At 40.7% G+C, this 13,884-nt stretch overlaps 1 protein-coding gene across 1 annotated transcript in view; it reads right to left on the bottom strand.

Annotated features, from left to right (window-relative positions):
* Positions 1-13,884, bottom strand: part of SEL1L3 (SEL1L family member 3) — a 97,969-nt gene that overhangs the window by 66,014 nt on the left and 18,071 nt on the right. The window contains exons 3-6 of the mRNA XM_032495227.1: positions 7,116-7,242; positions 5,354-5,475; positions 4,867-4,982; positions 2,323-2,381 (exon numbers count right to left, since the gene is read on the bottom strand). Coding sequence (XP_032351118.1) covers positions 2,323-2,381; positions 4,867-4,982; positions 5,354-5,475; positions 7,116-7,242 — 424 coding nt within the window. The remainder of the gene's footprint in view (positions 1-2,322; positions 2,382-4,866; positions 4,983-5,353; positions 5,476-7,115; positions 7,243-13,884) is intronic.

The following is a 13,884-nucleotide window of genomic DNA, read 5'->3' on the forward strand; positions in this document are numbered from 1 at the left end:
GAAATGTTATTTATCATGGCCCCTGTTATGAGTTGAATGGTACACTCCCCCCAAATTCATATGTTGAAGTCTGAACCCCTAGTACCTCAGAATGTTACATTATTTGGAAATAGGGTCACTGTAGATGGAATTAATTAAGATGAGCTCAAACAGGGAGGGGGTGGAGGGATAAACTGGAGGTTCAGGATTTGCAGGTACTAACTATATATAACAGATAAACAAGGTTCTATCATATAGCACAGGGAACTATATTCAATTTCTTGTAGTAACCTATAATAAAAAAGAATATGAAAAGGAATACATATATGTACAACTGAAACATTATGCTGTACATCAGAAATTAACACATTATAAACCAACTATACTTCAATAAAAAAAAGTTATTTAAAAACGAGATCACACTGGAGTAGGATGGGTCCTTAATTCAATATGACTGGTGTCCTTATGAAAAGAGGACATTTGGACAAACACAGACACTTTCACACGGAAAACGCCATGTGAAGATGCAAGGTTATGCTGCCACAAGCCAAGGAAGGATCAGAGGCTGGAGAGGGGCCTAAAGCAGATCCTTCCCCAGAGCCTTGGCAGGGAGCACGGCTCAGCTGACACCTTCATCTCAGGCTTCTAGCTTCTAACACCGCCATAAATTTCTGTTGTTTAAGCCAGTTTGTAGTACTACGTTCTGGCAGCCTTGGCAAGCTAATATAACTTCTGAGCTTTCCTGGTGCCTGCCTCCTTAAATTTTATGCGGAGGGCATATGTCTCACTCTCGCCTCACCAAGGTCCCAGCCCTCCATCCTGCTGTGATCCACTCCACTCCTGCCAGCACCTGCATTTCTGGGGTTTAAGAGGAAAGGAAGCCCTTACATAGAAAATGAAAAAGAGCTTATGAGATTCAATTGGTTGTCAAAAATGGCCTTAGTTGGGGTGGGTGTCAGGGGAGAAAGGGAACAATATTATTTTAGACTTCACCTTCTGAAGTCTCAACTTCTGGGGCAGAAGAGGGCACTGGAAGAGATTTCCAAAGGGGTCACACATCATCTGTTTCTCCAAAGCAAATTCCCAGGCCTTTCCTAAGCTCCAACTCTTCATCAAAGGCCCTATGGCCCCTGTTCTGTAACAACACTCATATCTACTGAACTCTTTCTGACCGGTCTAAGTCCACCAGAGTTAAAGGCTTCTGCTCTGTTCTTAGACTTCAGCCTCAATGCTTCAATACAGCTATCAAGTCACCCCCGACTTTCTTTTTGCAGGCTCAGGAATAACACTTCTTTAGCCTTTCTGGAAACTTTAATCCGGTCTATGTGCCCAGGGCCTAAAAGAAGTTGTTTGACTTAAATGTAAACAGAAATGACAGGGGAAAAAATGTAGAGAATATGCCCCCCTTATACCCTGTCATCACCTCCTCTTGGCTTTCTTTTCTTTAAAATTTCCTTTTTAAAGAAAATTTGGATTGTGTGGGGACTCTGAGTGAATGGAGCCTGTTTGGAGAGACAGTTATCTGCTTGGCATAGTGAAATGATGAAAGGATGGAGGAATGGAGGCCCCCCTCTACCAACCAAAGTACCCAACAGTCCTGATACATTCTTCTAAATTATGCATATGAAACTGGTAATTATTGTTTCTGTTCTTTAGATTTTTTGGTAAGCATCTGACCATAGATAGATAGATTGATACAGATATAAATAGATATATATCTATGATAACGTATACTGAGTTCCTAAAGCAAGCTGCTCCATGGTTCTGCCACTATAAGCCCACTCTCACACGGGATGTAGAAGTCAATTAAAAAATGATGACATGCAAGCAAGAGACCCAGTTCTCAGTTTCTGTAACTCTCGTAGAGAATCATTGTACAAGGATGAAAAGTTAGAGCAACATCAATAGTTGCATTCATTTCAAATCTAGATTACAAACATAAATACGAAGGCAGTCTGCTTGTTCGTTTTATACTAAGCCGTAGTTACCAACTCTTCTCCATAAGCAAACATTAATCCTTTGATTTATTTTTCAGAATCCTTTGTAGAAGGTACTTTTCAAAGAAAATGAATTATACAGAGCCATGCAAGGAAGAATGTACAATGAGACCCAGAGAGAGAACTAGTTTCTCTTGCTTAGAAAAAAAGATTGTGGAAGAAATAGTTTGTGGACGTTTAAAAAAGAAAAAAACGTATAAAGGTTAGCTACAGGGCAGACTAGTTATCGTCCAGGCTTAGAGAAGCTGAATAAGGAGGCGGGAGAACCACAGTGTGGGGTGTGGGTATGAAGGTTCCCTAACCCTCATCCAGCAAAATTTTGAATCCAAAGAAAAATCACACTTACTTGATGGTCTGATTATGGTGGTTTTTCAAATCCTGTCCAGCGCTGGTGGTAACTACTATCTATGTGGGAGAGATACACAAGGATCAGTTATGTCTCAACACCCCACATCAGAAACACAGTCCTGGGTATCCATTATGCGTAAGTGTTCCTCCTGATCAGTTTCCACAAAAAAATTAAATTAGCAGTTTTCTAGCCCTGTGTACATTCTTCTCCAAATGACTCGATGTGATAAAAAGATCTATAATGCAATTTCCCCACAGTGGGCTTCAGACACTTCCCAACTACAAGCCAAAGGTTCACTCACTGGGTGTATTCATGCCTGAAAGCTGGTTACATAGCAAAACAAGGAAATGTGTAAGACGCTGCAAGGGGTTTTTCAAATTTTACTCTGATTCCATGAGAGCCTTAGGGTGAAAAACAAGACTGGCGCTGAACGCTCTTCACGCACTGCTGTTTCCCGCCCTCTCTCCCTCCGCACTGAGATTCATCACTGTCATTTCGATGGTGACAGTGTTTTCGTCGCCAGTGTTGTTAGCTGTCACGAATCCTTCTCGTGTCTGGGACAGCAACATGAAAGCCCCTGGGGTGAAGGGGTTCCTTCAGCTCCCCCAGCGCTCACACAGAGCAAGTGTTCAGGAAACATGTTCTGGCTTAAGTAGATTCTCAAAGAACTGGCGCCAACACCGTGTGTCCAAGACAACCTAACCCAGAGGAACCAACCCGGCTCAGCCATAAGCAACATGCTGGTTCGGAGAAGAAAATGACTCAGACCAGCTGTTTCTCTAAACCAACTATTTACTTTACATAAATCTGTCCATATAGTCGAAGCGATGAATACAGTAGTCTCACCACAGAGCTGGATTTTGTGTAGAAAAACAATAAGTACTGTTTTGCAATCTACGTGTATTAGGGAGACCGGATGGGATGGAAGGAAAGAAGGACAAATGGCAAAGTCTACAAAAGAAAAATCTACATTTTTTCCCACCCCTCTGTCTCCCTAATCCTTCTCTCTTGCTTTACCTGATCATGTACTCTGCCATTAAATTCATCTCTTTAATGAAAGGACAGCTTTAACTTACTCTTCTGCTCAAAAACCTTCGTTGATGCCATACTGCCTTGCAAGTAGAAATTCAAATTCCATGATACTCAAGATTCTCCACATTCTAACCCTAAAGACATTTTTTCTTCTATTAGTGTTCTACAGTCTGCAAATTTCTACTCCAGACTGGTTTATCTGCTAGCCCCCAGTGATGTGTTAAATGTCCCCTCCTTGTTCCTCCATCTAAATTCTGCCCATCTGTAGAAACCTTCCCTATGAAAGCTTCCCTGAGCATCCCAGCAGGAAGTGCTGTCTCTTTTTCTGTGAATCAATATGAGTCATTCGGCAATTAAGTACACCCTATGACATCCCGTCACCTGCTTAACGTGACTTTCATAAAAAGTTTGTAAGCTCCTTGAGCATACTGCCTTGCATACAGCAGGTGCAAAATAAGATCTGTGATTTGCTCTGGTGATTTGATACCTGTCTAAGTGACCCACGGTACTGAGCTGACCTTAAGAAAAAGCAGCAACCGAACTATAATGCCATCATAATCCGCAAGTCAGCGAGAAGCTAAAACACAGGCAACAGCAATGTCACCTAACATCATTTAAGGAAACAAACACTCAAAAAATGCCAGCTAACATCTTACAGACTCCTCTCAGGAAAGCTATAAGGACCGACCTGATTTCTTTTTTCTTCAGAAAAAGGAAATGTGATAAACCTAACCACCGAGGGAAGTCTGTGTATTATCTAATGCACACAACAAACAAAACGTCTCTTCCACTTTTCTTATGGGAAAATCACAAATCAATATGGAAAGCTGACGAGAAAATAAAGCAACCAGAAAAAACATAGCATACTGACATCGCATATATCAAGAAATGGAATTATCTTCAATTATGACAACAGATTTGCCCATAATCCATAAAAGCTGTGTTACGAGAGCTTGAAACTGTTATGTGTAGCATTTTATGGTACAAAGTAGATAAAACCCTCCATCTTACCAGAATTATCACTTAGGTTTGTTGGTTATTATTTGTCTGTTTAATGTCAAGCATAAGCAATTGTTTTCACTGCCAAAAACAATCAAAGCATTTCTTGGCTGAACTAACCAATAAATTTCCTGTAAAAAAAGTTGTAGATTTGATAACACTATATAAATATGGCCAAGGCTGTTTTAACATTTATCTCCCTAATGCCTAGCTAGCTGGGAGACAAGGCCTGAATTGCTCGGAAAATTGTGGCTATATAGCTGGCTATATTATTTACTCATTCACAGTATAGTTGAAAGAAGCACTTGAAAAGTTAATTAAATGGGATAAGAGTTTTATGATTTAAACTTCCAACTATAAAAATTTGATTAAAAAAAGTGTATGGTTGTAAAAGTTTATCAGTTACCACAAATTTGTTTTTGCAGATTTCCTAGCTCCCTGACTTTACAGCAATGCTCCACGTTAAGTGATGATGCTGACGTGATTCGCCGGGGAGCGAGCCTCCAGTACCTGGGCGCCGTTAAAAGAGATATCCAGGCGAAACCACTCCTTCAAAGGCATGGTGAATTTTGTTTTTACTGCAAGGTCTTCTCCTTTGACAAGATGCATTTGAATATGCAAGTGGCCTGAAAGAAAAATTAAAGCAGGTAAAAATCACCCAAAAAAAAAAAAAAGTACTTAAGAGTGATTGAAGTGGTTACAACTTTCCAACAATTGTCCTAAAAGGCTATGAGACTAGGTCCCATTCCTTCTTCCTTTATCAACTAACCAAAATCAACCAACCAAACAGACATATGAGTGCATTCCTCTATAAATAAGATGTTTGTTTTAAGCTTCCAGGAAAGAAGTTTAACTTGAAGCCCATACTTGTAAACCATCACTCTCATTGACCTGCCATGCTGAGAACATCTTCCTTACTCTAGACAGACGTTATCTGTCAATAGACAGAGTATAAGAAAATTACACTATTGTTCTAAAGGTTTTGTTTCGTACTTACCCTCTTCAGTAAGAAACACAGAAGGTGTGCCGTACATCTCATTAGAATCAACAAAGTACAGAATCCCACAGAGGTTGGCCTTGCAATAATGGAGTAAATAAAGCCACAATGAAACAGTAAACCTATAGGAGTGAGGGGGGAAAAAATTCTGCAGATTGATATCATCCAAGAACAGGTAATTACAGCTAACAACGACTGAGTAAATTGTTTTCTTTCCAGTGAAGGGATGAATATGCCTTCATGTTCATCATGGGAGATCAGCTTGCAAAGCTTGATTTTTGAGACAAAGGAGGTAGTTATAGTAACTGCAAAAGACAGGAGTTAAGCATCATTGTACAAAACAAGCAGACATGGTACCTTGCACCACAAACTCTGTGCCTCTCTGAGAATCACACATGCCTGCCATTTGAATTCTTGATTAAGGCTTATAAAGCCAGACTCAGGAAAAAAAATCTGGATTTTAATAAGAGGTGATTTGATAAGAAGCTATTCTAATTTCAGTGATTAAAAAAAAAACATAATTAGGGCTTTTTGAGCAATTTTGTGTCTTTCAAAGATAAAAGCCCTAAGGCAGAAAAATGTCATAATCTGCAAATGGCATCACTATAGGCTAATCGGGACACAGAGATCCTATTTTAATGCACACATTAGGTTGTTCAGTATCACAGTTCTGGCTGACCAATGTGGAACAGCTACTCTAATTGTTCCATTTCTGGGCTAGGGCTATTTTAGTTGAAAAAAAATATTGTCCATCTGTGATTTGTGGAGTCAGGATAAAACAACAGTAGTCAACTCAACTAGGACACATTGAACCAAGCTATGTGATCCATCAATCATTCGACAAATATTTGCTGTTTGAACACTTGCTTGATGCCACACATCATGCTAGTGACCAGCAGTTCAAAGATGAGCTGGGAGTCATTGCATCTTGCATGTGAAGTATGAATCAAGGTCAAGACCAGTACAGAGGATGCCCTCCATTATCCCAGTCACCAACTCAAAGTTTGGGTTAAAGTGGCAGTAGCCAAGTTCTCTGGGGATACATCCCAGCAAGACCTTTAGAATATTCTGGGCTTTATAATCTGGCCTCCAAATCGGTGGTGAGATATGCAAACAGATGGTGCCACACAGCTCCCTCCTGACCCAACCAGCTGAGCAAGCTCATGAAGATAAGTTATTACAAGGAAGCTTAGCAAGAACATACGCTTAGTAAAGTGACTCAAGATCTTTCTACAGCCAGCAGCATGGGAAGATTTAAATCACTCTGCTAAATCCATCCAGTCTGAGGTGAACCAGGAACCATTTTCAGCATCTTCAATTCAGCAGAAGGAAAAAAATATATATCTGGATTTTGCTGAAATCAATGGAGGAGATCAGAAGCTGTGAGATTTCAAGCAGTTCATCCAATCTTCCAAGACAGAACAGGTAAAGCAAAGGCTGCAATCGGGCTGGGCTGTGGCTGGCTGCACCCGCCACCTTGCAAAGCCTCAGGCTCCAACACCTGCCTCCCCTACTTGGGTCATTCCTGGAACCAACGTATGAAATCTGAAGCTAATTGAGGATTGCTAAGTGCAAGAATAATTTCAGAGAACTTTGAGGTTTTCGGGTCCACAAATTCTGCCTAAGCTGAGTAGATCTCAACATTTTCCTGAAGCATATTACAAAGGGAAGTCCTCCTAACTGGCTCCAGTAGCCTGCTCTAGTCCTTGGATAAAAAGTGAGCCTGCCATCCCACCGACCCCCTTCACCAGCCCCTGCTTACACTGGGTAATCTATCCGCTGGCGTCGGGTGGCCTCCAGCTCTCGATTCTGAAATCTCGGAAACTTCTTCACGATGCCTGTGTTTTCTCCACTGGAGGCATAGAGAAAGCCCAGGAGGGTGACCACATCTGTGAACATCAAGATGGCTGCCTTTTAATTATTTTCAGAAAAACACTGCTTCCAACATCACATTCTTCCTGGAAACCTCTGCCTAGCTCCTATCACATATTTAAATGAGATAGTCTGAAAATATTAGCACACTGAATATACGCCCCGGTGTCCGAGAAGCACTTTACAGAGCTATCTCAATTAGTGTTCATAGCAACCGTATAAAGGAGATTCTATTATTAGTCCCATTCTACAGATGAAAAGCCCAAGGCATAGAGAGGTAAAATAACTCGCCTGAGGTCACAGAGCTAATAAGCTGTGGAACCAAAATTTCAAATTTCCAGCTCTGGTTCTATGTGCTTAACCATTTTACATACACTGCCCTTCTAATGCTAAGAAAAGCTTTTTGAATTTGTGTAGTGATAGTAACAGATAACACTTCAGTAACACTCACTATGGTCCACAGTGCTGTAAACATAAAATTCATGCAATCCTCATTAGTATCCTCAATCTACAGATGACGAAATGGACACACTGCTGCCAAAATAGTAACTAACATTTATGTAACCCTTCGAATATGGCAGGCAACATGCTAAGTACATTTCAGGAATAATCTCACTTAATTTCACAACTAAAGAAATAGACTCTAATGGGTTTTTTTGCATTCTTTTTTATTGAAATATAGTCAGTTTACAACATTGTGTCAATTTCTGGTCTACAGCATAATGTTTCTGACATACATATACATACATATATTCCTTTCCATATTCTTTTTCATTATAGGTTACTACAAGATATTGAATATAGTTCCCTGCACTGTACAGAAGAAACGTTTTTTATCTATTTTATATGTAATAGTATCTGCAAATCTCAAACTCCCAATTTATCCCTTCCCATCCCCTTTCCTTCCAGTAACCATAAGTTTGTTTTCTATGTCTATGAGTCTGTTTCTGTTTTGTAAACAAGTTCATTTTCTTTTAAGATTCAACATATAAGCAGTATCATATGGTATTTTTCTTTCTCTTTCTGGCTTACTTCACTTAGAATGATGATTTCCAGGTCTGTCCATGTTGCTGCAAATGGGATTATTTTTATTCTTTTTATGGTTGAATAGTATTCCATTGTATAGATATACCACATCTTCTTCATCCAGTCATCTGTCAGTGGACATTTAGGTTGTTTCCATGTCTTGGCTTTTGTAAATAGTTCTGTTGTGAACATTAGGGTGCAGGTATCTTTTTGAATTATATTTTCTCCAGACATATGCTCAGGAGTAGGGTTGCTGGATCATATGGTAAGTATATTTTTAGTTTTTTAAGGAACCTCCATACTGTTTTCCACAGTAGTTGCACCAATTTACATTCCCACCAACAGTGTAGGAGAGTTCTTTTTTCTCCATACCCTTTCTAGCATTTACTATTTGTAGACTTCTTAATGATGGACATTCTGACTGGTGTGAGGTGATACCTCATTGTAGTTTTGATTTGCATTTCTTTAATAATTAGTGATGTTGAGCATCTTTTCATGTGACTGTTGGCCATCTGGATGAAAACAGATCCTATTATATCCCCAATTAACAGATGAAAAAACTAAGCCTTAGAGAGGGTGAAATAATGAGAGGGATTCAAACTTGAGCAGTCTGGTTTTTTCAGGATCCATGAACTTAAAATTACATAGTTTTTTTCTTTTTCTATGCAAACTTTCCACATAAACTCAACATGTTACCCTGTGCAAATATTACTAACCATGCCTCTTAAAATTAGGAAGGCTCCCATTTTATTTTGCAAATGTGGAAGAATTTTGTGGCTCCAGAAAAGAGAAGGGTCCATAACAAATCTTAAAGTGAAAGAGTTATTTCACCTATTTTTAATTCCTCCAAGGCTAATATGGATTTTTTTTTTATTTCCAATACCCCCACCCTACTTCAAAGAAAAAATAATTCACCAAAAACAACCTAGAAATAAAGATCACTTTTCTCTTTCTCAAAATGATTTTTGGTTTAAATATTCAGAATTAAATGGTGGAAACAATCTATCTTCCTGAGCTTCATAGAGAGGGAAGAGCTGACTTCTGTGCAAGTTACCAAATACCAATATTGGCAAAAATTATAGGAGCCTCAGCCTGGGATATTGGACATCCCAGCTCTCATATCTTAATGGGGAAAAGATGTATTATATAAAGAGGTACTTCTGGTTTATTATAACTTGGAAATCATAAGATTAACATTTTCATAGTCTCAGAGATGCATTTGGAAACCCAAAAGGGTGGAGTTATCAATTCCAACAGAAATACTTCACATCTTTTTTTTCTTTGCAATTTGAGCTCAACCTGGGCACACTGGACTTGCTGGTCAGTTATGGGAGCAGGGAGACAGAATTAGAAATGGAAATACTGCAAGGGTGTCTTCAGAATCCAAGGAAAAAATTTCACCAAGAGGTTGATATCAGCCCAACTCCGGCTGGCTTCCACCGTGTTGAGCAAAACATAAGCGACCAGATGGTCACGTTAGCCCCCTGGGACGCCTTCTGCTAGTGATTGCTGTTGAGTTATCTAGTATATAGCAGAAACATTTATCAACATGAGCGTGATTTGATTCTGCCTAACCTGACTCCAGTAAAAGGTGGCCTCATAAGGAAGGTTTCCAAAGTGAAGGGAGTTAAAAGTGAATGTTGATGAGCCTTTCCTTTATCCAGGGATCAAAGTAAAGCTGGTTGAATAGGAGAACTTGCAGCAAAAGACTGTGGAGGGAAAATCTAAGACCTAAGATCTAAAATAATTTTACAAAAACATGTATCTTTTGTATCCCATCAAACCAAAGTGATGGTGGTTTTCTTGTAAAGACTGTAGCTTTAATAGTTCTATGATTTGGAGTTCTATTCATTTTCCCTCAGTTTAATACTGTCTTCCCATTTAACTAGAAATAATTAATAAGGATGAAATTTTGGGGCAGGAAAGGACTTTCGAATTCATCTAGCCCAAGAGAACATTTTCTAGTAACTGATGGGCTGCTTGGAGCGCCATCACTCTTTAGTGATGGTTGTCCTAGGCACTAGAATGGGGAGTAACAGTACCAGTGCCATTCCCCATTAAAGAATTTACAGGGAGGAAAACTTGGGTCAAAGAGGTTAAGTGGCTTGCCCAATTTTCTCTAAAAATGTAAGTTCCAAGAGAGCAAGGACTTTATTTCATTCATTATTCCATCCTCAGACCCAGAACAGTGGTCAACACTTGGTAGAGGCTCTATAAATATTTAGGGAGTAAATGAATAAATCAGTCAAATGAACAAATGAACATAAGTGCAGCCAAGTCAGGATTTGAGTGTGTCTCTCTTTCGCCCAACATATTCCATAATTTTATAATGTGCCCCACGCTGCCCAAGCCAAATAATTAATAGTTTCTTTTCATTCAGATCCTTCTCCCAAATCCATTTCTCTGGCTAATCTTAAATGAAGAAGTTAGGTAGAGAAAAGTGATCCTTATGGCATAAACCCAAAATGCCAGTTTGGAATCCCTTGGCCATTGTGCTTGTTCTATTTTCTCAAATTTTATAGCAAGAAGAGGCATTAAATATAACCTAGTGCAAGCTCCTTCATTTGGAGACAAGAAAAGTGTCAGTGTCTTGTTGAAGGTTGTATAGCTAATAAGAGATCCAGGTATGACTCAAACCTGGTGTCCCACTGCAAACCAATGGGCTTTTTCTTAAACCATAGCACATCTCACAAGTCCTCCCAGAGAGAACTAGGCATGATGTTCAGCTGGCATGCCCCTGTGTGCCTGCACTGGTTATCAAAATACTGAAATACATCCATATGGGTTAGATGACTGGTGTTGCCTTGAACATCCAAGGCCCCCATCCACTACCCACCCTGGCTTCTCCTTCAGAGTAGAGTTTGGCACAGCAAGGATCTCCAGTACCATCCTGCTTCAGCACCAGGGCCAGCACCCGAGAGAGACTGGGGCCCCCACCTCAAACTATCTGTTAAGTATTTTGAATATCACCCTGAGTGGGGTGGCTGTGGGGACGTTCTCCGGTTCAGCAGAGTGATCAGAGTCCTGACATGGATCCTGGCTCTGGGGAGCATCCCGTGTCCATGTGCCAAAGCCCTATTCAGGATGAGCTTCAAATACACCACAATGATGCAGCTGAGGCCCTCAGTCCCTTAGTGGAGAAGTTACAGATAGTCTTGAGGCAAGAAGTAACTGTGGCTAACAGTTTGTAAGGGGAACCTGGAAGAAAAGGAGCTAAGATTTTCCAAAGCAGAGAAGTAAAGTTAGGATGCTGATAACTCAGTCTGCTTTCCAAACACAGGACACTGAACAGGCAGTGGCGATCAGGAGTTTTATTTTCCTTAAAGCCAAAGCCTGAGAACACAAACTCCATTTTCTAGCAAGTATGATTTAGGTCAGAACTCCCCCCACCCCCCCACCAAGGGGTACTATGTGAGTGACTAAGGAAGTCTGTAAAATATTCAACACCAGGAGTCATAGGAATAAATAAATTCTACTCCCAGTAATTTATCGTCCAAACATATTTATTTTCTGCACAAAGATACATGTCCAGGGATGTTTGGTAAACCTTGTTGTTAATAGTAAAAGACTAGAAATGACCTGCATGACCATCAGCAGAGGCAGGTTACATAAATTATAAACTGTCAGGCAATGCAATACTAAGGAACTATCGAAGAGAATGGGGCTGTGTAGCATGGACTGCCGTAGAAAAAAAACCTCTGCTGTGTTGTTGATGAGCACAGGTTAGAGTCTACGGTATCCTCCTCCATGTGTATGGAAAGAAGGGGCTACCAGTTTAAAGCCTACATGAGCAGAGAGCATCTCTGGAAGGGGACACAGACACTGGTGTTACTGAGTTTGCCTCTAGAAATAGGACCAGAGGAGTGGGTGGGTGGGAATTTACTCCTCCCCCAAACCCTTTAACACTCTGATTTTTTTACCGGGCACCAGGTATTACTTTTTTGGCTGCAGTGGAAGAGAACACCATCTCTGAGCATTTTCGTGCAAGCAGGGAGAAGGAGCCGGCCACATTCAGAGGCCTCCCCGCCCTGGACGCTGCGGGGCGGTTCAATCCACTTCAAAGAGCAAAGTCCAGTGGGTGAGGAAAACAGGGTGATTCATGTCGGTAAAAATTCAACTTAGAAAAAAGCATATTCCTTCCAATTTAGAACCTGGGTTAGGACTGCATTAGCATTTTTCAGAGAGGCGGCATAGCCAAGTTGAAAGAATCAGGAACTGGATTCCATTAAACAAGTTCCCTGAGCCTCAGTTTTCCCCTCCGTAAAGAGAGGAGGAGGATCCTGTCCTTCCCATGGGACTGTTAAGATTAAAGGAGACACTGTGCATGGGAAAAGTGGTTTGAAAATCATAAAGGGCAATGCAGCTGCTAGGCATTAATTAGTGGTATTACTAAAAATTCAGACTACTGTGATTAACTGGTGGGAAAAAAAAGAACTGCCTCTTTTTTTTTCCCTAAAAGTGTCAAATGTATAGTTCTTAAAATTACAAAAAGTATCATTATGCCATTGACTTGAATTGTCCCACTGAATAAACTGAGACTTTTCACAGAGGCAAGTAAAGTCTGGCTCCAACATGTGACTTAATCTTTGATTTTGTTGTAACGGAATTTTGTTATAAGAAATCCCACTTCCAATCCATTGGGTCTGAAGATAAGAATAAATTTTTAGTGAAAGGAAAAGAGAGTGGAAAAGAAGGAAACTGCCATGTTCCACAGTTTCTGACCTAAGAGGGTAGGTCAGGAAAACGTTCATAGTGGTAGGACAGAACACTTACTACAACTTAGCGTGACATTTGAGACCCTCCGAAGTGTGGCCTCCAACCTGCCTTTCCAGTCTGCTCTCCTGAATTGCCCATCTCACACCAGAGACTCTACTTGAACAAATAATCTCTCAGGTGCTGCTACTGCTGCCTGCAGCAAACACTGTGCATCAACCTGCCGGGCGCCCCGGCTCCCTAAGCACAGACCCGGCCTCCGAGCCCTTCTCACACTCTGCTCAAGGTGGTCTTTCCTGATCCCTCTGAGCTGGCGTGCAAGATGAAACACATCTGCCAACCCTCACACCAAGGGACGCAGGCTCGTCCCCGCTCCCCCATCAGTCTGTATCTCCTCCCCTTTGCCTGGATGTCCTTCCTCCATTCCTTTATCTGACTCTGAAAACCTGACTCATCCTTCAAGGTTCTGTCCAAATGTCACCTCTTCTGTGAAGAACCCTAGCAAAGCAGACTGCTCAGTAACTTTTTCCAATTAATAAGTGACTTAAATAAATAAATAGCTTCATGACATCACCCGGCAGTATAGCTTAATGCTTAGGTGTGGTGTGTAGGGGCCAAAATACCTGGGTTCAAGTCCCAGCTCCATCATTAGCTGTGTGATCTCAGACAAGTTACTCTACCTCTCTGAGTCAGTTTCCTCCACTGTAAATAACGACAGTAGAGCACTGGGCAGATTAAATTAGATACTTGCACAAAGTGCTTAGCACAGTTCCTGGCACATAGCAAGTGCTCAGTAAGGGAAAGTGGTTGATACTATTGGTAGCTGTGTTTACCTCCCATATAACCACCTTAAAGAGAGGGAACCATGTCTGCATCTTTGAGCCTCCAGACTTGGTACAGAAATTGGTACATGATAGGTG

This window comes from Camelus ferus, chromosome 2 (assembly GCF_009834535.1).
Source record: "Camelus ferus isolate YT-003-E chromosome 2, BCGSAC_Cfer_1.0, whole genome shotgun sequence".
NCBI lineage: Eukaryota > Metazoa > Chordata > Mammalia > Artiodactyla > Camelidae > Camelus > Camelus ferus.